This window comes from Theropithecus gelada, chromosome 3 (genome assembly GCF_003255815.1).
Source record: "Theropithecus gelada isolate Dixy chromosome 3, Tgel_1.0, whole genome shotgun sequence".
NCBI lineage: Eukaryota > Metazoa > Chordata > Mammalia > Primates > Cercopithecidae > Theropithecus > Theropithecus gelada.
This window is the reverse complement of record NC_037670.1, coordinates 123,961,446-123,987,749: the sequence shown is the minus strand read 5'-3', so window position 1 is coordinate 123,987,749 and position 26,304 is coordinate 123,961,446. Positions and strand designations below refer to the sequence as shown.

General features: G+C 36.8%; 1 protein-coding gene across 2 annotated transcripts in view; it reads left to right on the top strand.

Annotated features, from left to right (window-relative positions):
- GNAI1 (G protein subunit alpha i1) overlaps positions 1-26,304 on the top strand; it is an 82,618-nt gene that overhangs the window by 34,922 nt on the left and 21,392 nt on the right. For both annotated transcript variants that reach the window (XM_025379919.1, XM_025379920.1), the window contains exons 2-3: positions 18,649-18,691; positions 18,797-18,938. In XM_025379919.1, the coding sequence (XP_025235704.1) occupies positions 18,649-18,691; positions 18,797-18,938 (185 nt within the window). The remainder of the gene's footprint in view (positions 1-18,648; positions 18,692-18,796; positions 18,939-26,304) is intronic.

The following is a 26,304-nucleotide window of genomic DNA, read 5'->3' as shown; positions in this document are numbered from 1 at the left end:
TCCATTGATGGACAGTTGTCTTGTTTCCACCATTTTGCTATTATGAGTAGTGCTGCTATAAACATTCATGTACAACTTTTTGCATGTGAGTATATTTCATTTTTATTACGTATGTATGTAGGATTGAATGTTTAACTTTTTGAATAGATGCCAGAGTGTTTTCCAAAGTGGTTGTACCATTTACATTCCTATCAAGCAGTGTATGAAGATTCCGTAATTCTTCTACATTTCACCAATATTTGTATTGTCTACTTTATTTTTATGGCTGTCCTAGTGGGTGTGAAGTAGTACCTTTATTGTGGTTTTGGTTTACATTTCCCTGATGACTGATGTTATTGAACATCTTTTCATGTTTATTAACCTCTATTAACTCTGAAAACTTAAGTGTACAAAATTCCTATTAGTCCATTCTTTCACTGCTGTCAAGAAATACGTGAGACTGGGTAGTTTATAAAGAAAAGAGTTAGTTGGCTTACAGTTCTGCAGACAGTACAAGAAGCATGACTGGGAGGCCTCAGGAAACTTTCAGTTATGGTAGAACGTGAAGGGGAAGCAGGCGCCTCTTACATGACTGGAGTAGGAGGAAGAGAGAAGCGGGGAGGTGATATATACTTGTAAGCAACCAGATCTCAGATAACTCACTCACTATAACTCACTCACTATCACCAGAACAGCACCAAAGGGGAAATCTAGCCCAATGATGCAGTCACCTTCCACCAGCTCCACTTCTAACATGAGGGATTACAGTTTGTCATGAAATTTGGGTGGGAACACAGACCCAAACCACATAGAAGCTCTAACCTGGCAGTTAGCTTCATTAGTGATGATGGATCAAAGGGACATAGCGTATTTCATTTAATTCTAAGAGAACATATTTTTCATATTTGACATCCCTGAAATCAGTGCATTTTACAGTAAATATATTATGGCTTTAGTAAAGACAGTTAGGAAAAAGAAATTTCAGTTGACAGTTGAGGTTTATTACTTCTGGTTCTCTTAGTCCTAGAGCAACTGATTCAACTAGAAACTAAAGTGTATTGTTAAATTAGGACCAAAATAGTTTTTTCTCTTGCAGCTCATCAGATTAAAATTATGGTGTGATGCCTCTTTACCTACGTAAGCCTTTTCTGATTAGTATTTACTTACCAATTTATAGGCAATAATAAATTTGATGTATTATTTATCCTCATTAAAAATAATTCCCTATTTCCTTGTAAAAAATTTATTAATTTATTGGGTATTTCCTCAATAAGTTTTTCTGTGTTCTTCTTTATAAACTTTAGGTCTCTGTGTGTCAATGTGTGTGAAATAGTGCAGGGATTTAGTGAAAGCCACACCATCATTTATCATTGTTAGACTCACTCTTGTCTGGCAAGGACAGCTGACAAAGAAAAATATTGAAGGCTTGTCTTTTATTGATCTCCACTGGACTTTGACCCTTGCAGAAACTGACTACGGCCAGAATGTATGAACTCAATGTCATCTTTTATTATTGATGTTTATTTTAATTTACATCTTGATGTAAAATGGCATCTAGCGAAACTATGTGCTTCCTATAGTATTATAGAAAACTAGGGTGCAGGGGGCAACAATCCTATTGACAGATGATGTAGTTTTATAGATTCTGGCATCAGATTGTTAGATTATATATTTTCCGGAACCAAATTTGCTTTTGTATAACTTCTGTTTTTGATTTTAAATTTCAGTCTCTTGGTTACACAGTATGACTTCTCTTTCATATGAGCGGTCTTCAGTTATTTATCAGACATCTTATTTCCACTAGTCTTTTTTCCTTCTAAACATTCCTTCCTCCCTCAGCTTTTCTTCAAATGAAATAGTTTGTTTTGTACGCCACATCTCTGTATATAATCCTATTTGTGTGCCCTTCCTGGAAAAATGTCTTCAAAAATGATATTTGGAAGGCTAGTGGTCCAATGAAAAGTATACTATACTTGTGCTTTTAGAATTATATGAACTTTACACATTTTATTTATATCAGCCTTTCTGTAATTTTTTGCTGTCATTTTCTTGTAATCTGAGCTTTTTGGAATTAGGACCTATGTGTTCTTTAACTTTGACTAGATTTCTTAACATTGCCCTGGCTATGTGGGTAGATTTCTATGGCTAGTGAATAGTTGGAGGTTCGTAAAAAGAGGTGAGACTGAAAGGCCTTTGGATCTAGTTCTAGAAATAGCTGGAATGGCATGCTAAGAAGTTTGTATTAAAAAGTTGTTACAGATTTAAACATTTTAGAAAAATAGTTCTGTAAGGAGTATTCAATTTGGGAGATGAAGGTAGTTAAGTTTTGAATATGTTAATATGCAGAGGGAAGTTTCCTCTGTCTCATGGGATCAGATTTTGTCTGTCAAACCAACCTGTCTTAAGGGAACTTCTAAAAACAAAATAAAAATTGCCAGCATACCTTGAGTATTTATTTTAGTCAAAAACATATACTTTTATTCAGCAATCTTTTGATGTAGAGTCATGACCTTTTTTTTCCTTGAAGTATTATTCAGAGTTGTCTTTTTCACATAACCAAAATGGACTCCTTATTTCCAGTTTCTGTTTCTTTCAAGTGAGAATTTAAAGATACTTGCAAAGCAACTTGAATGAAGAATCCTTCCAGATTGTAAAATCCTTTTTTCTCTCTACTTAACAATTACCTCACCTTTACGTGTTCAGCAACACTTTTTAGCAGCTTGCCTTATTTATTTTCTTTCCATGACATTCACCTTAGTTTTCACGAGGAAAACCAAAACAAAATTTTTTTTAAAAACTTTCATCTTGCATGTTTACTTGCATAATATTAAAAGTTTTCTAAAATGTAAAGATGGAACAGAGGGTAAAGGAAAGAGTAGGTTTATGGAGTGTGACAGAGACTGCCAGTTATCCCCCAATACCCAGTGTCCTTCAGCATCTATTTTCTGGGCATATGGCCACACATTTACTGACTGTATTTCCTAGCTTTTCTTGAAGCAGAATGAGGCCAGAAGACAAGCTTCTGCCTATGGGGATGTGAATGGAAGTGATGGGTACTGGTACCACTTCTGGATTGTGCCCTTAAGGTGAAAGGGCATCTCTTCCACTTCCCGTACTCGTTTTCTCCCTCCTGCTGATGGCAGGGTTCATGTACAGGTGGGATCCTGGACAGATATCTTACATCTGAGGTGGAAGCCATGTCATGAAGATGGCAGCACAAAAATATATGTCTTTTATATATTGTCTATACTTTTAAAATATGCTTAGAAATCTGTTGCATATGTTTTAATAGGATTACAGTAATTAATTTGGACTATACATTAGATGTCAAGTAAAAAAAAAATAATTTATCCTGTACTCAGCCTACCTCCTGCTGAGCCCCTACGTTCTGATAAGTAGGGAAAAACTACAGAACGTCCCAAAACTGCAAAATGCTTAAGCCTTAGTCCTGCCCGATAATTTAAAAAGTCCGTTTATGTAGTGTTCAGATAAAAATGTTTCATCACTTGCCATGCTCCCCTCCTGCTGTTCTCCCCAATTGGTGTGGGGGACAGCAGGTGGGTGGGAAGGGAGGGAAGAGTGACTTAAACTCATTGTAGCAGGAATTGTCTGATCCCATAGATGTAGTGTTCTCTGCCTCCTGAGTCTCAGAGGTGATGGCTTCCACCTAGGTATTCCTGGCATCACAACTGAAATCCCTGGTGCTGTAACTCATAGCTGACTTGGAGCTTACCTGCTTGAGTTCCCACTAAGTGCAGTCCTTAGTCTTTTACTAAGTCTTGATTGTCTCTCCTACCGTTATATTGGTCCGTGTAGCATCCCAGTGTCTGTCAACTCAGTTACCACACTCTGAAAATTAGAGGTGCCTTGGTTGGGAAATACCAACCACAGAGGCTCTCCTGCGCAAATGTGGTGTGGTCATTTTTAGGGCCCATGTTGGTAAGGGGCCCAACTTGAGAGAAAGTGTGGGGAAGGAATGGAGGTAGGGGTTATCAAGAAACTTTTGAGAGTTAAAAGTAATTTGCTTTGACTAGGAGTGAGATTTATGTATATGAGTAATGAGATGGGAAGATGGGTAGATGCAAAGGAAATTAAAGAAGATGATTTTATTCAACTTTAATCATGGAGATACCAATTTTTTCTAAATAAATTGCATAATTTTGATTTAGTGTAAAAATTTGGAAATTACAGAAACATTCAAGAAGTAAAATTACATTACTCCAGTATAAACACTTTTTTCCCTCAGAGATCATTGTTCTGATTTTTAATTTTTAAAAATTTATTTTTTTAAAATATTTCTTCGATGTAATTTTTCACGTGTACTTGTCTTGTGTGAATAAACATATATATATATAGCTCTAAAATATACTATATGTGCTTATTTTCTCTTTATGAATTGTTTTTGTATCTTTTGCTTTTTTTTTTAGAATATTGATATTTTTCTTGTCAATTAGTGTTCATTATGTATTAACGAAAACTAGTTTGCTGGTCATTAATTATGAATATTTTTGTCCTGTTCTGTAATTTCCCTTTCCATTTTATTTATGGGTTTACGTTTTTTTCTTAAAGTACGTTTTGGGACTCTTTATTTTATTTTGTGTATTATGTTTACATGTTTATATATTTGTTTATATATTTAAATCTAGTCTGCTTTTAAAAAAATTGTCAGCGTAAAAATCAGGCTCTTGGATCCAATAAAGCGAACCTGACCATGGCTTAATGAAGGCAGATGTTTATTTCTCCCATGTCACAAATATAAGTTTAAATAGTCCTGAGGTGCTCTACCCCATGTGGTCATTCAGGGATCCAAGTACTAGTAGTCAGTCATTGATTCTTCACTACTGTGCACCTATAATAAAAGAAAAAGCTAAATAAGCAAAAAGTATTATTATTTTCATTAAACCTGAGCCATAAATATGTATCTCTTTAATATTCCATGTGACCAAATGGGAAATACACTTACAGTACTCTTACTGTATACCAAAGCATGATGGTTGGTTATCGTGAGGGAAAACAGTTGTTTGAGTGTTTGAGTTGTGAACTGAACTAGCTCTTTTCTTGGAAAACCATTTTTAATTGATAGACAAACTACGGTTAGTCCAACTTGGGATTGGCAGAGTTAGCCATTCACTTCAAGGAAAATAGCTTACTCTATTTGTTAACAGCTATAAAATTTGAACTTTCAAGCCAAATAAAATTTTTAAAATAAAAATACTTAAAAACTTGTTCCTGCTACCGGGATATTGGCATCTTCAAGACTGAAATCCTTTTCTGAGGAGATTATGAGTAATTTTGAAAAGGAAATTAGAAAATATATATGTGTGTGTGTGTAAAAATAATGAAATATGTCAACATTTGGTCCTGCAAAACTCAACCAATTTGCAAATCAAACGTGGGTTAAAAGATTAATTCCAAGTATGAGATAGACCAGTGGATTTAATGTGTAGGCATACCTTGTTTTATTGTTCTTCACTTGATTGTATTTTGCAGATACTGCCTTTTTAAAAAACAAAAACGAAAAGCAAATTGAAGGTTTGTGGCAACCCTGCATCCAGCAAGTCTGTCAACACCATTTTTCTAATATGTGTGCTCACTTTGTATCTCTGTGTCACATTTTGGTAGTTCGCACAGTATTTCAAATGTGATCTGGGATCAGTGATCTTTGATGTTACTATTCTGATTGTTTTGGAGTGCCAAAACTGTGCCCGTATAAGACAATTAACTTAGTTGACAAATGTGCGTATTCTCTTTCCTCCACTGGACTGGCTGTTCCCTCATATCTCTACCTCTTCTTAAACCTCCCTATTTCCTGAGACACAGCAGTATTGAAATTGGGCTTAATAACCCTACAGAGTGGCTTCTGAGTGTTCAGAGGAAAGGAAGAGTCACAAGTCTCTCAGTTTAAGTCAAAAGTTAGAAATGATTAAGCTTAGTGAGGAAGGCATGTCCAAAGTTGAGATAGGCTGAATGCTAGTTCTCTTGCACCTGAGATAGGCTGAATGCTAGTCCTCTTGCACCAAACATTTAGCCAAGTTGTGAATGTAAAGGAAAAGTTCTTGAAGGAAATTAAAAGTGCTACTGCAGTGAACACACGAATGATAAGAAAGTGAAACCAGCCTTATTGCTGATACGGAGAAAGTTTTAGTGGTCTGGATAGAAGAGCAAACTAGCCACAACATTCCCTTAAGCCAAAGCCTAAGCCAGATCAAGGCCCTGCCTCTCCAGTTCTGTGAAGGTTGAGAGAAATGAGGAAGCTGCAGAAGAAAAGTTGGTTCACGAGCTTGAAGGAAAGAAGTCATCTCCATTAAATAAAAATGCAAGGTAAAGCAGCAAGTGCTGATGTAGAAGCTGCAGCAGGTTATCCAGAAGATCCAGCTAAGGTCGTTGATGAAGATGACTACAATAAACAACAGATTTTCAATGTAGGCAAAACAGCCTTCGATTTGAAGAAAGTCCCATCTAGGACATTCATAGCTAGAGAGGAAAAGTCAGGGCTTGGCTTCAAAGCTACAAAGGACAGTCTAACTCTCTTGTTCTGGGCTAATGCAGCTGGTGACTGTTGAAGTCAGTGCCCATTTAGCATTCTAAATATCCTAGAGCCCTTAAGAATTATACTAAATCTTGGCTGGGTGTGGTGGCTCATGCCTGTAATACCAGCACTTTTGGGAGGCCAAGGTAGGCAGATCACCTGAGGTCAGGAGTTCCAGACCAGCCTGGCCAACATGGTGAAACCCCATCTCTACTAAAAATACAAAAATTAGCCAGGGGTGGTGGTGGGCACCTGTAATCCCAGCTGCTTGGGAGGCTGAGGCAGGAGAATCTCTTGAACCCAAGAGACTGAGGCTGCCGTGAGCTGAGATCACGCCACCGCACTCCAGCCTGAGCGACAAGAGGGGACTCTGTCTCAAGAAAAAAAAAAAAAAATTAGTCTGCTGTGCCTGTGCTCTGTAAATGGAAGAACAAAACCATGGATGACAGCATATCTTTTTACAGCATGGTTTTCCTAATATCATAAGCCCAGTGTTGAGACCTTACTGCTCATATATAAAGATTCTTTTCAATATATCAATATATTTCTGCTCATTGACAATGCACCACATTATCCAAGAGCACTGATGGAGATGTACAAGGAAATTATTGTTGTTGCTGCTGTTTTTAGAGACAAGGTCTTGCTCTGTTACCAGGATGGAGTGCTGTGGCATGGTCATAGTTTACTGCAGCCTTTAACTCCTGAGCTCAGGTGATTCTCCCTCCTTAGCCTCCCAAGTAGCTAGAACTACAAATGCCTGGCCAGTGTTTTTTATTCTTAGTTTTTTGTAGAGATGGGGGTCTTGTTATGTTGCCCAGGTTGGTCTTAAACTCTTGACCTCAAGCTATTCTCCTGCCTTGGCCTCCCAAGGGAATTATAGGTGTGAGCCACTGTGCCCAGCCTAGTGTTGTTTTTATGCCTTCTAATACAGCATTTGTTCTGCAGCTTATGATCAGGAAGTAATTTTAACTTTCATGTATTATTGTGTAAGAAGCACATTTTGTGAGGCTATAGCTGCCATTAGATGGTGATTCCTTTAATAGATCTGAGTAAATTGAAAATCTTCTGAAAAGGATTAGTCATTCTAGGTGCCATGAAAAACATTTGTGATTCATGGGAAGAGACCAGAATATTAACATTAACAGGCATTTGAAAGAATGCCTGGGTTCATTGAGGGGTTTGGGACTTCAGTAGAGGAAGGAGCTGCAGATGTGGTGGAAATAACAAGAGAACTAGAATTAGAAGTGGAGCCTGAAGATGTGAATGATTTGCTGCAGTCTCATGATAAAACTTTAAGGAAGGAGGAATTGCTTCTCGTAGATGAACAAAGAAAATGGTTTCTTGAGATGGAGTCTTTTCCTGGTGAAGATGCTGTGAACATTGTTGAAATGACAACAAAGGATTTAGTATCTTACATAAACTTAGTTGATAAAGCAGTGGCAGGGTTTTAGAGGATTGGATCCACTTTTGAAAGAAGTTCTGCTGCTGTGGGTAAAATGTTGTTCAAAGAGCATCACATGCTACAGAAAAATCTTTCTTGAAAGGTAAAGTCAGTCAATGCAGCAGACTTCGTTATTGTATTATTTTAAGTAATTGCCACAGACACTTCAGCTTTCCCCAACACTCCCCCAATCAGCTGGCAGCCATTGTCATGGAGGCAGGACCCTTCTCCAGCGGAAGATGATGACTTGCTGAAGGCTCAGATGATTGTTAACGTTTTTTAGCAATAAAGTATTTTTTATTAAGGTATGTACATTGTTTAGACATCATGCTATTGCACAGTTAATATAGACTATGGTAGAGTGTGAACATAATTTTTATATGCACTGGGAAACCAGAAAATTCCTATGAATTGCTTTATTGCAATATTCTCTTCACTGCAGTGGTTTTGAATAGAACCCATAATATCTCTGAGGTATGCCTGTACAAAAATAAGAAAACTTCGTAGAAATCGTTTCAGATTCTACACTATAATAATCAAACTTTAAGAAGTTACCACTTCTCAAATTATGACATAGAATAAAACTATCCATAATTATACTTAAAATGCTATTGAATGCTCCTCCCTTTTCTAACTGAATTATGTGAAAATGAATTTTCTTCATATATTTCAACCAAAGTGTAATGTATTACAGTATATTAAATGCAGAAGTAGATACTAGAATCTAGCTGCCTTTTATTGTGCTATTTGCAGAAATGCAAAACAGTGCTACTTGTCTTACTATTTTGGGGAGGGAAGGCAAAATATAATTATTTCATTAGAATTGTGTATTCTTTTTTAATAACTAGCAACTTAATGACTGTGTTATGATAACCAATCAAGAAAAAAGGAGGTGACCTTTTTCTTTTTCTTCCTTAGTGGCTCTCAATCTTTAGCATGCATCAGAATCACTTGGAGGGATTGTTAAAACACAGATTACTGGACCCCTCACCTCCAGAGTTTGTTTCTGACTCAGTAAACACTGGATGGGGCCTGAGATGTCCATTTCTAACAAAATCCCCAGGTGATGCAGATACTGGTATGATCGTTTCAGAACCACTGTTCTACTTATTTCTTTGGTTTATTAGGCAACCTTGTTTTACCTGCCATTTGGGAAGGAAAAATATTAGAATTTTAAAAAGACATGTATGTCGTTTGGGTATAAAGATACTGGAAGTGTAGTATCCTTAGTTGCCAGAAATTTGGGAATTAAAAAAAATTAAGCAGAATAGTTTGTCAGGAATTATTCAGTGTCTGAGACTTTCCCCTACATACAAGCTAACAATTTACCATACCACCATTTCATGAATGCTGTGAAAAAACAAGGAATTCCTCATTTAGAGATGAAAAATGACTTTAATACAGCAGTTATGCCAGAGAATCAGCATTGGTGGTGATTTACCCAGTCTGTAAGGGCAGCATGAACAGTGCCAGGTGATAGGTGCACAAGCAGTGGGTTGTATTATAGTAGATGAACCCTGACTTTAGGGATCACAGTTTTTTAAAAATAAGTCAGTCTGACCTTTGTCCCAGAGGATATATTGCCTTTATTATACTGGACAGTAAACCTATTTTCTGCCACAGAGGGAGACATTATCAGTGTCTTGTCTCTACAAATACCCTTGAAAAGATAGGAATAGGTAGTCCATGACTCTGCTCACAAATGTTCACAAATGTGAGAGAGGCCCATGGAGAATTGTAGCTTAGCAGAGGAAATGTTGAAAAAGTTTTTATATGTTAATTATTTGCCAGTCCTTAATAGAAAACAGCTTAGGAAAAACATGAGAGCAATTAGACTTGAGCTTTAGACAAAACAGTGTATGATTTCCTGATGAAGAAAAACATGTTCCTCTTGTGTGGTTCTAAATTATTTTCATAAATGTGTATGTATAATTGTGATAGGAAGTAAAGTTTCTTACCCTTTTAGGTCTTACATGAACTGTAAAACAAAACATTCTTATAAAGTGTGTGTATATGTGTGTGTGTGTGTATATATGTATAAAGTGTAAATGTGAAATTAGTATGAGAAGTAATGGTATGTTAGCTACAATAAATTGCACGTGCAATTTGATTGTTTTGATTTGGCATACCTCTTCTGCAATGGGCTGTATAATATCAAATTTTCCCACATCTTTTTCTACCTAAAATTCTGTAACTTTCTTTTGTGCAGCATGCAGTATTTATTTGGCCTTCACTTGGTACAGATGCATCGTTAACCTCCTTTGTTTCTCCCTCATTAGCTCAAGATAATTAAAGTATTACTACTTGGCACAGGGGTAATCAAGACTCTTTGGGTCGATGTGACAGAAAGCAACCTCATACCTGGCTCTAGTAGCTGGGAAATCAAGGTGGATTTGTCTGCAGTTACACCTAGAGTGATATATTTCCTACTTGGCCCAGGTCAGTCTGGTTGACCTTGTGTCCGCTTTAACTCTCGAAAGTCCCTACTTGGAAGATAAATTATATGTTCTCCTGACTGTGGCTTCATGTAAAGGTTCAAACAGTACTGTCAGGCTTCTCATTTCCTGGTCTTCATTCAGTGCTGCTACTCTAGGTTTTGGCCCCATCCTTTAATGGCGTCCTCCATTATGTGATCATTGAAAATGGCCTTTGTGGGCCAGATTTCGCATCATCTTTTCAGTGCTGTGATCTTTCTTGATAACTTTCATATAAAAGGAAAGAGAAAGACTGGCTCTTTCCTTTATAGGGGGGAAAAATCACTGCATCTTAAGTGATGTTTTGTAAGTTTTATGTGTATATATATTACATGTATATATCATATTAATTTGTAAAATATTTTGTTTGCTGGTTGGTATAAGACCTAGAAGCATGAGGAATTTTATTCCCAATGACACCACTCTCATGGGCCAGTTGGAAACACATGACACTTCTTTGACCAATTGGGTGATTGACAGTCAAACCAGATAGAGTGGTGGATGGAAAGGTCCCTCCAGCACAACATTTGACATTCACTTAAGTATCTTAGGGACTTATAAACACAAACTCAAATATAGACCTTGAAACTGTATGACCCCCTTCAGACATATGGTGTGATTAGAGTGACTTAGAGTTTATCTTATCACTATACAAATAAGAACACTGTATTAAAAATTTTCACAGAAAACTTATAGACACCTAAAAATATGCCTATGGCCTCCGGTCCTCCACCCTTCCTCATCGAGTGGGTGTGTAGATTCAAATTTTAGAAACATTTTGTCTGTCAGTTGAGTTAGCCGAGTGGTCTATTTGACGGGAATCTCAGAAAAGAGCTTTCAGTGCTGCACACAATTCTTTCTTTTGTCCTTCCTTTCTAGGATAGCTTTGTGTGTGCATTCATTCATTTTTTTAAAACCACATAAATGTATTCTTTCATGGTTCTGCAGCTAAATATTCAAAATCAAAGTGTCAGCAGGATTCACTCCTTTGATATATAAAAATTATATATATTTACAGTATACAAGGTAATATTTTACTATATGGGTACATAAATAATTAAGTCAGACTAATTAACATATCCATCATCTTGCATACATACCATTTTTTGTGGTGAAAACATTTAAGATCTACTCTGTTAGTAGTTTTTAGGTATACAATATGTTATTAACTGTTGTCACCGTGATGTGCAGTGGATCTCTACAACTTATTCATCCTAACTAAAACTTTGTACCCTTTAACCCACATCTCCCTTCCTCCCCTTCAGTTACCCCAGCTAATCCTCCTGGTAATCACAGTTCTGTGCTGTTTCTATGAGTCTGATGTTTTTAGATTCTACATGTACTGTATAAGTTAGATTATGTGGTATTTGTCCAGGTTTGTCCATACTATCACAAATGACAGGATTTCCTTTTTAAGGCTGAATAATATTTCATTGTGTATATATACACAACATTTTCTTTATCCATTCATCCATTGACAGATAATTTAGATTGATTGCATAAGTTGGCTATTGTGAATAATACTGCGGCAAACATATCAGTATACTGATTTCATTTCCTTTGTGTGCATACATTGTTGCTCATTATAATAGTATGATACCTATCTCAGAAGTGAATGGCTCAGGGGATAGTTTTGTATGGAGTAAGGATTGGGGAAAGTGGGTCATTTTGAAGCTCTAGATTTTGGATTTTCATGTTTACAGTCATTATTAAATTTTTCTTATATCCCAGAATGTCAGATGTCTCCCATATATGTGTAAATATTTATTTAAATATAAGTTCAGAGCTTCTTAAAACTAAATGGAAAATATTTTAGATAATTACCTCTGTTGGGGAATGATAATTAAAAACAAAACCTTCTCCCAACCCAGAAATCCTCTTTACAAAAATAGCAGAGATAGAAAATATTTTCATTATTAAATATGTGTTAAACCATATTGTGATGTACATCTGCTAAGAGATTGGAAAGACAAAAGACCCTCACCCTTTTATACATTGCAGCCTATTCAACCCATTACATGCATGTTCACATGATAAACAGTAAGTCCTCAAGTAAGAGGACTTCAAAGCACCTTTGTCACATATAACTTACCCTACCTTTACTATGGTCATTGGGATGACCATCATGTTAGCTAATTGGCCTTATTCATAGGAGAAAAAGGAACTTCTATCTTTAGGACAGAAGGTAATTTTGCATCTTGGAGCAAGGTGCCCATGAAGTCAAGTTCCTACCCTGCCACAGAAACTGGGAGGTAGGGATGCTATCTCCCTTGATATTTGCATTTCAAAGAGATGGCTCCCAGGTCCTTGAGAAACACATTCCTGAATCATAAAGCTGGCAAAAGGCCTATTTAGTTTTCAAAAGAATATATTATATACATTTCAAAGAGAGAGAAAAGTATTTCCAATTATAATTTTTCTGAAGTAAATGCTCTAAGAAAAAGGGAGGGAAATGTTTTTCCTTTCAACAGGGAGGATTGAACGTTTTATTTTTGATTTGTATTTGCCCTTGCACCCCTACTTTATCTGCTTCTATCTTAAACATAAGGACCTTGATCTTGTTAATCTTACAGTAGCATTATAATAAAGAGAAGGGATTTTAAATGCATTTGTAATTTAGTTTTATTTCATTTTCAACTAAATTATAGTTTTATTCGATGTTAACATTTTAAATCAGTAAATTCAACATAAAAATTAGGATTTCTTAAAAGGAGTGTAGTGGTATGAGGACTTCAGTGTAAGATAACTTGGCTAAATCCCTATGTTGTAGCTGAACAGCCCGTGATGTTGAACACCCTCCATCCTTGAAGTCAGGAAATAAATGATATAAATGTGACCCTAAGCAGAAAGTAGACCAAAGGATTTTTTCTTTGAAAGAAAAAAAAAATACTTGTTTTCTGAGGTCAGAAGTGTTTTTTTGTTTTGTTTTAAACTTTACCAGCAGATAAAACTAAAATTTCCTATGCCACCCCCAACCAAATCAGAGGCAGACACTGTTTGGCTATCATATTGATAGCGATAAATTATATAACTCTCTTAAAGGAATTAGAATCTAGCAAAGAGTTACCTTATATCTTGATTTGTTTTTATTTTTTCTCCCTTCCTCCACCATCTTGACTTGATGCATTTCCCTTTCCTGGATCCTACTGGTAGGCTGCAGTATGTTTGAGACCCCAAAGTGCCCTTGAGTTCTCTCCCCGCTGTTACTATGGTGGTGCTCCTTTGCCCTCAGTGCAGTCTTACTTGCTGGACTCCATATTTGCTCTCAGAGATGCAGTTTTTCGTTAGCCGCTTCCTCCTTAAAGGAGACCAGTGGGCGGAGGGGGAGGACTTCTCTGTGTGCCTGTTACCACTAGCGAATCCAGTGCATCTGCAGCAACCTCAATTCTTGCCTCCTCAGAAGAAAGAATTCGTCCGAGGGGCACAAGGTACGAGAGACCCAGACAAGTTTTAGAGGAGTGAAAATTTATTAAAAAGCTTTAGGGCAGGAACAAAAGGAAGGAATGTGTACCTGGAAAAGGGCCAGGCTGGTGGCGCGAATGGTTAGTGTGCAGTTTGACCTTTCGACTTGGGGTTTTATCCATTGGCATACTTCCGGGGTCTTGGGTCCCGTCTCCCCTAATTCTTCCCTTGGGGTGGGCTGTTCACATGCGCAGTGGCCTACTAGCGCTTGGGAGAGGAGCCTGGCAGTGTGTTTACGGGAATTGTGCCCATGCTTACTTGAGGCTTTCTTCCCTTACCAGTCTAGCATTCCTAGAGGAAGGTCACATACCAGTTAAACTCCACCATTTTGCCTCTTAATGTGCATGCTTGAGCTCACTCACCCATTTCTCCCGATCTTATTGGGAAGCTGCTGATGGCCACTTGCAGGTTTCTTTCTGTCTATATGGAGACTGCCTTTCCCTTTTACTGGCTGTGACCAATTACTGTTTTAGAGAAACATTTGACAACATCCTGTCCATCATCTGATGGTCGCCTGACATTCCTGGACGGGTGGAGCCCTCTCCTGTCCTGCTCATGCCTGACTAGCTACCTGCTGTAATGTCACAACTTTGACTTTATAGCCACTGGCCTACAATAACCATAGCACACACATTCTCAGCCCTCTGGGAGTCACATTCTCCCCTCTAAACTCTCATTCACTCCACAGTGATTACCTTATTGATAGTTCCTGTGTGGGCCACTTAGTCACCTTGACCAGCCAGGTTTTGTGACTGCAAATGGTTACACACTTTGATCTTTCTTGACTGACACATGTTACATATTTCTCTTTTCTTCTGAAGCTGCTCTTGGTAGATGGGAGCACTTTTCATCCCACCCTGGATTTCAGTGAAAAGTAACAGCATCTTGGCTGAGTACTACTGGAAAAAATTTACCCCCCAACCCCATTTTTTTCCTTACAGTATTACTTCCTGCTGAAGCCATGTTCATAGGGCTAACACTAATTCTGGACAGAAATATAGTTATAATTAAGCATTAATCAGTCTGTGCTTGGACCCACTTCCTTGTAACTGAAAGTCACTTAACAGGATACTGACCATTTGCATCTCCATTGTTCCTATAGATTGTATTTCTGGCCTTAAATTGGATCTCTGGTATTAAAATCATGAGGCTTTTGTTTAAGAATTATTTAAGTGGATCCTGAATTCCAGTTTAACAGCTGAGGCCACCCAGTTTAAAGACCACCCAGTTTAAAGACCCTCACAGAAGAACTGAATCAGCCTAAGAATAGTTTCTTCATCTCCCTGTCCTATGACTTTACCCTGCTTTCATTGACCACTCAATCTGTACACTTCAGCCGACTCCCAAATCCTTAAAAACTCTAGCCCCAAACTCCTGAGGCAGATGGATTTGCGGTTTCCTCTGTCTGTTCGGTGGCCCTACTATGATTAAACCTCTTTCTCTACTGCCGCCCAGGGTCTCAGCACATTGACTTGGCATGCACATCAGGCAACGATGTGCAGCGTTACACCCCCAGCCTCCCAGAAGTGACTGTGCTGCCTGAGATTTGTAGAGAACAACTGTTTACTCTTTTGTCTATACTATATGGAGAAAATACCAGTGTTCAGAATGTTGAAACCCTAACCACGTGACATTTGTACTTTTCCTGTTAGGAGACTCTGTATGGAAGTGAGAGTTGAAAACTAATTATGTAAATTTCTAAGCTTTGAAACATTTTTGCAAAATTTCTGCCTGTAGATATCTATTCCACAAAGAGTATTTTGTGACTAGTAAAGAAAGTACAAATCCAGTTAATAAGACTCCCATCCCCATTCTTTTTTTTTTTTTTTTTTTTTTGAGATGGAGTCTCGCACTGTTGCCCAGTCTGGAGTACAGTGGCATGATCTCGACTCACTGCAAGCTCCCCTTCCTGGGTTCATGCAACTCTTCTGCCTCAGCCTCTGGAGTAGCTGGGACTATAGGCACCTGCTACCATGCCCAGTTAATTTTTGTATTTTTAGTAGAGACGGGGTTTTACCATATTGGCCAGGCTGGTCTCGAACTCCTGTCCTTGTCATCTGCATGCCTCAGCCTCCCAAAGTGCTGGGATTACAGGCATGAGCCACCACGCCCGCCCCCCCCCCCCACTCTTTAATGTCAAACAGATTTCAGGATTTTTTGAACCACAAGCCATTGACTGGATGTGCAATGCAAAGTAAGCTAAGGGTTCCATGTTCCCATTTATTTGAAGATATAAAAAGTGAATTAGAATGTAGAGATAATGTCTAATAGCAGGAAAATTTGTTTTTTTCTTAAGGTTTAAACATTCTCATTTGTACATACATAAACTCAAATGAATCACCAGGGTGGCAAGACCAGTTCAACTGGAAACAAACTTATTCTTTACGATTTCTGATTTTCTTCCTTTCGTGGATCTCGAAACTCAACGAGCTTATGTCACTTGAACCTTTCTCTGGGCTTTTGAGTTGTTTCACTAACAAAATAGACCATAGGTGGCTATTCATCAAAGTTGGCTATATCTGTGGAATCGCCACCCCTGTGTATGAATCCTGGAATCTAGAGTGTCCCATCATCACAGCATGGCAGCCGCTGACTCACTCACAGTACTCTAGAAACCCAGACTGGTTTCTTAAAGACAGCCCCACTGGAAACTGCCTAGGTTGTATTACTTGTGTGGACCCCCAGGATTAGAGAAATGTGTGAGCCAGAATGCCTGCCATTGTGCTTTTCATAGAGCCAAGCACACTGTTGTTGATTAATAAATAATGGGTTGTTTATCTTGGACTTGTTTTTATTGGCAGATGCCCTGAAAGATTCAAAGCCTGTCTGTAAATGAAGAATGCTTTTATTGTTTATTCAGTGCCTGTTTTTCTATTCAGTGTGAGGGTATTTTGGGAAAATTTCTTAAATATCAAACAGCAAGTAAAATTTAGGGAGTTTTATCCTCAGATATTCAAATAGGCTGTTTATAACCTCTTTTCAGATGTCTCTGATGAGTTGGGTGTGTGTGCTTGTGTGTGTGTGTGTGTGTGTGTGTGTGTGTGTGTCTGGAGAAGAAAAGAGGTAAAGGGAGAGATGAGGCCCAGAAGTTGACCATCAGTTGTATCAGTCATAAATAGCTTAAATAAATTCAAGTACATTTCTGGTTGGTTGATTTTGTGTATAGCACAAGCTAGCTTCTGAAAATTCAAATACAAACATGTGAAAAGTGAGAGGCAGCAGGAATCACATGCAGAATGGGTAAGGAGAGGTTGACAAAGGAGATAAGTTTGACGGTTAATAAAGAATCACCAGGGTGGCAAGACCAGAGCAAATTGCATTTTGGCAGGGGAAACAGTGTTTGAAGATGTGTGGCATGAGCAGCAGTGGGTGTTCCTGAAACTGTAATTGTTCAGTAATGCTGAACATAAAACTGTAGGAATGGCCCAGGGAAAATGGGAATATGGAGCCTAAAATGGAATGAAAATGTAGTGAAAATCCTGGGCCCTGTCTCTCAAACAGTCATAAATTCCTCCAGGATATTGTGGTATTGGCCAAAGAGTGTGTGAAACCAAATGATAGACTTGTCATATCTTCCATGTCTTGTATCCTTGGCTCGGATGTTCTCAATACCCAGCAATCAAGGGAGGGGAGCCTGACAAATAATTGATCTAATTTGGTATAAAGATAGCAGCTGTTGTAAAGTGGAAAGGGTATTTAAGAAGGGCCTGATTTTGTAAACTGTCATTTCCTTAGTAGTATTTTCATGTTAGGATAGCATAGCCCTAGGAACTCAAATCTTGAGGAGGCCCTGCATATATAGAGAGTGAAGGAGAGTTTTGAGAATGGCTTCTGGCCTTATGACTTGCATGACACTGAAGATGAAAAGACGCTTTTTATTTTATTTTTGTCCAGCACAACATTGAATCCTCAGGGCTAGCAGATCATCTTGGTTCTGTATTACGTTTTTAATAATGGTGATTGAACACATATTGCATGAGACATAGCTGTTTGAACATCTGATACTTTAGAATAGTTTTTCATGTGGCTTCTTGGTGCCACTGCTGCCTATTTCACAAAAGCCACGGGTTAAAATTAAGATAATTGGTCAAGCAGTTAAAACATCTTCCAGTGGGGAACAGAGTCTTAAATAAAACTAATTTATACAGGTTTTATTTAACTTAGAAAAGACTGAATTTTTTAATGCTTTACAGAATACACACAAACAACAGTAGAAGCATGTTTTTTTCATTTGAGTTTATTGACTTTATGAAATAACAGGTAGAGCAGACTTATTTCCCAGAACTTTTCTGTGTGTTTGGAAACCGATGAAGCTCATTTTATTTATTTGTTTTAAAATAAATTTTATTTTGTGTATTAAATGCATACAACCTGATGTTACAAAATATATGTATCAAAATGGTTACTATGTTGAGACAGATGAACATACACATCATTTCATGTAGTTACCTGTTTGTCACCTGTGGCTAGAACAGCTGTCATCTACTCATTTAACAAAATCCTGAGACCATACAGTATTATTACTCTGCAACTACAGTTCTCATGTTGTATGTTAGATCTTTATACTTATTAATCCTACATATTTGCTGCCTTGTATCTCCTTTTAGTATAAAACAAAATTCACCTCTAAGAGGTAGACACACAGAGAGAAGACTGGGTTTGTGTGTGTTGGGAGTTGAATAAATATATTCAACTCCCAACATAAAGTGATTATAAAGTGATTATGATGAAGTTAGAAACCTTTTATTTATGGTTTTTTTTAGGTGCTGGTGAATCTGGTAAAAGTACAATTGTGAAGCAGATGAAGTAAGTAGATTTAAACATTAAATTTGCTGTTTATGTTTAAGTAAGTGTACCCTTCTACCTAAGGAAGTAAATGTTTTGGTTTTTTTCCCCCTTTTGTCTCATAAGAATTATCCATGAAGCTGGTTATTCAGAAGAGGAGTGTAAACAGTACAAAGCAGTCGTCTACAGTAACACCATCCAGTCGATTATTGCTATCATTAGGGCCATGGGGAGGTTGAAGATAGACTTTGGTGACTCAGCCCGGGCGGTAAGTTATTAAATTTGTTGGAGCCGACCTGATGAGTAAAAAGAATAACTTGTGTGCTAATACCATACCATGTTATTACACAGGCTTGTCAACTATCAGGACCATTTTATAAAAGGAATCAAAAGATTAGAAGTGAGTGAAAAGAGTCAGGAGCGTTAGAAGTGAGTGAAATAAGAATATATAGGATTGTGTAATCTCTCCTTTATGCATTCCTTTTCCATTAGATGATTTGGACAACTGAATAATCATCACGGTGCTTTCTGTATAGCATGCTGTATTGGGTACCCCTGTAATACCATAATGATTTTTAGTACTGAGTAAACTGCTTACCCTGGCCCTCTTCAGAATCTGTTTCTGTAATTTGGAATAATGAAGTGATATAGTTATTTGTATTCTTGCCTAGACTGAAAAGCAATCTAATCTCAAATAGTGAAAACAGTATAAAAGTTTGCTTATCTTTGGAATAGGAAAATATCGGCTATTAAAAACTATGTATCAAAATTTGAGAGCTAAAAGAGATTTTTGGAGACGAGCTAGTTCCAATTCTTTATTTTGCCAAGAAAGAAACTAGCACCCAGGAAATTACATGGTACAGAGATTGCCATACAGCTTGTGGTAACCAAGGCATTATGCCTATGCCTCCTCATTTGCCCCAGTAACTTGTTTCAGTTGGATTGGAAGCAGCCCAGATCCAATCCATAACGCACCTTTTTTTTTTTCTTTTCTTCTCTCATCTTCTGTATATTATTGTATTGTTTTTACTAATATTTATTTTTATGGTTCCTTTATATTTCTGTGTGTTCAGTATACATGCTGTCTCCCTACTAATATTATGAAGATTTTGTGTGTAGAGACTGTACGTTTTTCTTTCTGTCTTAGTATCGGCTAGATTTTATTTTTTAAACATGTAGGCTCAATTCATGCTTAATAGGGAAGAAAAATGAAAGCAGCATTAGGGAATGCACACTGGAAAACTCTGTAAAATCTAGTTTTTAAAATGTTACTTTAAAAATTTTCTTACAAGTTACTGAGCCGTATTAATTTACTGTTTTTCAAACTTTTTTAAAAAGGTTAGTATCATAAATTAAAAATTTCAAGATTTCAATATCATTTTAAATAATTTATACATTTATCATTTATTCAGTAAACTTTTGACTCAAAAGCATTTGTTGAATGAATAAATGATAAATTCATAAATTAGGTGATTCCAAGCAATAAATATTCTGGAGAAGATCAAATCTTATTTCAGAAAAGACATTTTAAAAGAACATTATTATTGAAAATAATGTTGAAATCTACTTGGAAATACTAATTAAACTAAGCTGTTTTAATCTTTGTTTAAAAGACTCAACAGTAGAGAACCATGCTTCGATTAAGAAAAAAGAATTAATACCTTACACCAATTCCAATTATAAACTTTTAATTTAAACCTGTTACCAAATTCACATATATGACATTCTGCATTTGGATCTTGTATGTGCTTATGAAAGAAAAAAGCATTGTAGCCTCCATTTTAGGAGATCATGAAGGGTCAATACAAACAGCTTTTCATGAGTTCTTTTTATTTTCAAGTTTTTCTCTCAAGGAATGTTGTCGTTTTCTGTTTCTTTTTTTAAACATAACTTGGGCTTAGTTTCAAGACTGGAAATAACTACTCTCAAGCTCTATTTTTTTTTTTAACCAGTTTTCTCATGCTTTGGAATCTTATGTGGGCCTGCTTTGCTCATCTTTGTTTCACTGTTGTTGGTTTGACCCACTCTTTTTAGACTCTCTAGCCATACTTCAGTAACTGTCTTCTTCCTGCCTTCAGACTGTTACTTCTGTTTGCTTTCTCCATCATCATTAACTCATTCACACAAATGCCTCATGTCCTCCCATTGCTTCTCATTGATCTACTCCATGTTTTGTGTTGCCTGTCTTTACATAAGCTTTCAAAACTACTGGACTTTTGCAGTTGTGCTGAGGAATACAAAGATGAATTAAACGTGGCCTGGACACGAGGAAGGGGCATTGTAGCTGAGTGTTAAAACATGAATAAGAGTTTTCTAGACAAAAATAGAAAAAACATTCTAGGAATAAGAAACAGTACATTGTTATTATTATATTTATTATCATTATTATTATTATTATTATTATTATTATTATTTTTGAGACAGAGTCTCGCTCTGTAGCCCACGCTGGAGTACGGTGGTACAATCTCAGCTCACTGCAACCTCCACTTCCCGAGTTCAAGCAGTTCTCATGCCTCGGCCTCCCAAGTAGCTGGGACCATGGATGTGTGCCACCACACCTGGCTAATTTTTGTATTTTCATAAAGATAGGGTTTCACTGTGTTGGCCAGGCTGGTCTGGAGCTCCTGGCCTCAAGTTGTCCGCCCACCTCGGCCTCCCCAAGTACTGGGATTACAGGCGTGAGCCACCGCACCCAGCCACAAACAATATATTCAAAAGAAGTCTGAATGTATTTCTGTTTCTGGAAGTATTAACCCTGAATTGAAGGATAACCAGATATTGAATTTTGATAGGTACCACAGGTTTGCTTTCCGAAGAAAAGCAACATAAATAATCTGTTTTAGTAACCATTCATCAGTGTCTGTTTTACCGTAGTCTCACCAACTTAGATGTTATCAGCGTTTCAATTTTTAACATCTGATAAATGTGAAATATTGTCTTTTTCTAGTTTTTTTCTGATTTTTAATGAATTTGAGGATTATTTTAAAACATTTTTTCGTTTGTATTTCTTCTGTAAAATCCTTAGTTTTTACTCATTTCTGTTCAATTACTTATCGTTTCACATTGATTCTGTTTAAGTATTAAGGATATTAACCCTTCCTTGCATATTGCAAACACTTTTGCCTAGCATATTTCTTTTAGTTTTTGAAATAGTACATTACAAAACTGTTAAGATTTTTACAGTCGATTCTCACTTCTGTGTTTTGTTTCTTATTAGAATGGCATTCTTCACCTTATAATTTTTTAAATTCTCTTATTTTTTAGAATGTTTGTAGTTTTATTTTTTACATTTATCTCGTTATCGCTTCACACAGCTTTAAATGTTGTGTTTGTTGCTAGTTAGGATCTAAGTGTATTTTATCATATCTTTTGCCTAACAGTCATTTATTAAATATTAAATAATCAGTCTATTCTGTCTATTCCTCAGCGACTTGAAATTGCTACCCTTAGCATTAAATTGAGTGTGTTTCTGGACTCCAGTTTTTCTTTCTATTGATGTATTCCTTTTCCCCACATCTGTCACGTATTAAGCTATTCAACCTCCCTAAGCTTGTTTCCTTATAATACAAGGGAAATAATGATAGCATCTGTGTTGTAGGGTTGTGAGGAATAATGACATTATGAATATTAAGCACTCCCCACATGCCTTCGTCATAATACATGCTCAATAAATGTCTGTTACTGCTATTGTTGTCTTTTGCTTTTTTTCTGTTTGCTTTTTGAAACAGAATTTCCCTCTTCTTGCCAGGCTTGAGTGCAGTGGCACGATCTCGGCTCACTGCAACCTGCGCCTTCCTGGTTCAGCGATTCTCTTGCCTCAGCCTCCCGAGTAGCTGGGATTACAGGCATCCACCACCACACCCAGCTGATTTTTTTGTATTTTTAGTAGAGATGGGGTTTCATCATCTTAGCCAGGCTGGTCTTGATCTCCTGACCTCAGGTGATCCACCTGCCTCAGCCTCCCAAAGTGCTGGGATTACAGGCGTGAGCCACCATGCCCAGCCTTTTTTCTTTTTTTTTAAGTAATTGTTATTACATTACTGTTACTCTTGTGAGAGTCACACCATTTTAATTTCTGTGGTTTCATGGATTAGTTGGCACCTGGTAGATAGAGTAAGTGCACCCCATTTCATTCCATTGTTCTTTTGCCAGATAACAATGCCATCATAATTTCTCTCCCAGATGAACTTGAGAGCCAACTTAATTCCCCCACAACCCTGTTGAAACACAACAAACCAAAACAGCTTGTTGACTTCATTGGGATTACATCTTAGTATATAGGTTGATTTGGTAAGAATTGAGTAAGAAGATGTAAAATCTTAATAAGTGGTGAGTAATTTTCTGTGGTTTGCTTCGTATTTGGCAGTTACCAGATTTCCAAAACAGATTATACACTGATTATTTAAAATGAGAAGAAAATGAGAAGAAACAAAATTGTTTTCAAGGCTGGCATGGAGCAATCACATTTTATGCCTAATATCATTTCAGAACTTTCGCAGAATGAGGATGGTCCATCTGTGAGTGATAATATATTGATAATTTAGGTGATTATGTTTCTAATGAAGTAAAATTTTAGAAGCTTTACAGAGGGGCCTAGTCGCCTGTTCAGGCACTGGGCACTTACAGGAGTGCTGTTCACAATGTGATTCATGGGCCAGTGCCTGTCCACAAGAGTGTGCACAAAGTGGATATAGAAATTAAACGTAAGCATTGGGTTTATAGCAATTGACAGAGTAATTTATATGTTCACTCTGAGAGTTTTTAAAACATTAATTTATATTTTGTATGTCATTTAATTTTTTCTATTATTATTCTGGAATAGATTGGAGACAAATGCAAATGAAATAAAACACAACACTGGTTCTTCATCACAGACAGCTTGAGAAGCACTTATTTAGAATACTTCAGGCTGTGAGGAGTAGGAATCCTCACCTTGAATTGACTTACATAAGTTTTTCCCCCCAAGCCTCATGTATGTTTCTGCATAATGGCCATTTTTCTGTTCCAATAACTTTGTTATTTACTTTCATTAGTTAGTTTGTCTATGTCTGTCTGCCAGATTTGCTAGATTGTTTTTTAGAAAGGTTCTATCAGTTTGCCTTCCTTGCAGCAGTTTTTGGAATGCGTTTTCTTAGCACTCTGGGCAGCCAAAATTTAGGAGTTTTGTATTTAAAAAATCTTTGCTGGCCGGGCGCGGTGGCTCAAGCCTGTAATCCCAGCAGTTTGGGAGGCCGAGACGGGTGGATCACGAGGTCAGGAGATCGAGACCATCCTGGCTAATACGGTGAAACCCCGTCTCTACTAAAAATACAAAAAACTAGCCGGGCGCGGTGGCGGGCGCCTGTAGTCCCAGCTACTCGGGAGGCTGAGGCAGGAGAATGGGGTAAACCCGGGAGGCGGAGCTTGCAGTGAGCTGAGATCCGGCCACTGCACTCCAGTCTGGGCGACAGAGCTAGACTCCATCTCAAAAAAAAAAAAAAAAACAATAAAAAAAAAAAAAAAAATTCTTTGCTAATTTGTTGTTAGTAAATCATGTATCAGCTTATTTTGAATTTTCCATTTTTAATGTAGCTGACCCGTTTTCCGTGTCAATTGATTATATTTTTATTTTTCTATGTGGTTTGTGACACTTTATTCATTTACCACTTGGAATCTTCGTGTTTTGATGATCTATTTGCTTGTTTATATGTACATATGTGTTAACCCTTTGTCCACTAATACAAATGTTTAGTAAGTCACATTTTACTTAACTGCCATTAATGTTATGGTAATACTATATTTTAAAAAGTGTTTAAATCTTCACCTGTTATTTCTTCCATTGTGTTTAAATGTAGAACATCCTCTCTCAACAAAAGATTTAGCAAATATTGATGCTCTTTTAAAAAGCAAGAGGAATTTCAAGGGAGTGAATTTTACCATTTGTTTCTGTGTTTATTTTTTAATCTGTCTGAAGCATGGAGTATGCATGAAGGATGTACATTATTTTATTTCTCTTCAGGTGGCTATCTAATTATCACCAGTGTGACTGGATTAATCATATCTTTTCTGACTGATTTATCTTGCCACATTTATCGTGTAATAAGTTCAGATTTGGGATTTTTTCCCCCTATGGATCTGCCTTCATAGTAGACTGTTTCTACATATTGTAGGCTTTCAATATCTGATAAAAACATCCCTGTGCTTCTAGTCTTTTTCAAAATGCTCCTTATTACTTTTACTTGTTTTTTCCTCATGAATGTTTGTATCATTTTTAGTAGTATTCTGGTTTATGTTTGAGAACTAAGATGAAGAAACTTGCGGTTTTTGTTTTGATTCTGAAAAATGTTGATATATATGTGGCAAAATGTTACTAGCTACCATTTGAAATGAATGTGTACTTCTAATATAGTATATTTCTCTTCTCATTTCACTTATCTCACATTTCTGTATCTCTTGACAAGTTCTCTTGTCAGTACAAAGAACGCTTAAATGTCAGTATTTCTCCATTTTACCAATTTGAAAAAATACACATGTATAAGATTTGTAAATATGTATATTTATATATTTATTGATAATTTCCCTTGTTGACTTAATGAAACTCCTAATTCATGCTAAATTCACTGCAATTTAGTTAAAAATTTATCTCTGACATATAGTTAAAATTAACTTAAAAGGAGGAAAAAGCCTAAAATAAAGTTAATTTTAACTATATGTCAGAGATAAATTTATGGGGAAAAAAGAAAAATGACTTCCCATTTCATTTCCTCAAGTCAGTTTCACTTTGATTATATTTGTGCTTTTAGAAAAAAATGTATTTTACATGTATGTATTCTTTAAAGCAACTCTTTAACATCTGATCAAGTCAGTTTCATCCCTGGGATGCAAGGCTGGTTCAACATACGCACATCAGTGTAATCCATCACATAAACAGAACCAAAGACAAAAACCACATGATTATCTCAATAGATGAAGGAAAGGCCTTCAGTAGAATTCAACACCCCTTCGTGCTAGAAACTCTCAGTAACACTCCATTACCATATTATTTAGCTTCTGTTTTAGAAGGGTTTGCTGATCTTTTTAAATGTAAACTCTTAATCTTATGCATAAATTCTACCTGCTGTATTACAATGAATAGTCATACCACTTTGCTTTAAAACCTCAGTCTCTCATTCCCCTTCCCTTTTTTGTTTTTCAGGTGGCTTTATTAAAAAAAAAAAAATCCTGTAATTGAGATGAACTCTGATATCTTTTGCTCTAAGAATGCTCCTTTTTCTGCTCTGTGCCTAAACATGAACTCTGTTCTTTGTTACCTTGTAATTATGTCAGACTACAGCCATCATGCTCCCTCAAAGTCTTCTCCTCCTATCCTAGGCAGACTCTTCTGAATTTTCATAAAGTGGGTGATAGCTTTAAATAAAACATGTAATCACTAAATAAGTACAGCATGCTAGATATTCCCTGATCACTGCCTGGAATGAGGACTTATTATTTGTCTCTTGACAAAATAGTGCTTCATAGCTCCTTTCTGAGTTCTCAGAGCACACGGTTATATGAACTGGAATTTACCTTCTCTAAATCATCTTATTTTTATTTAGCTTTTAGTAATTTGAAAATATTTTAGCTTTGCTACATCAGAGGAGTTTTTCTGTCAAATA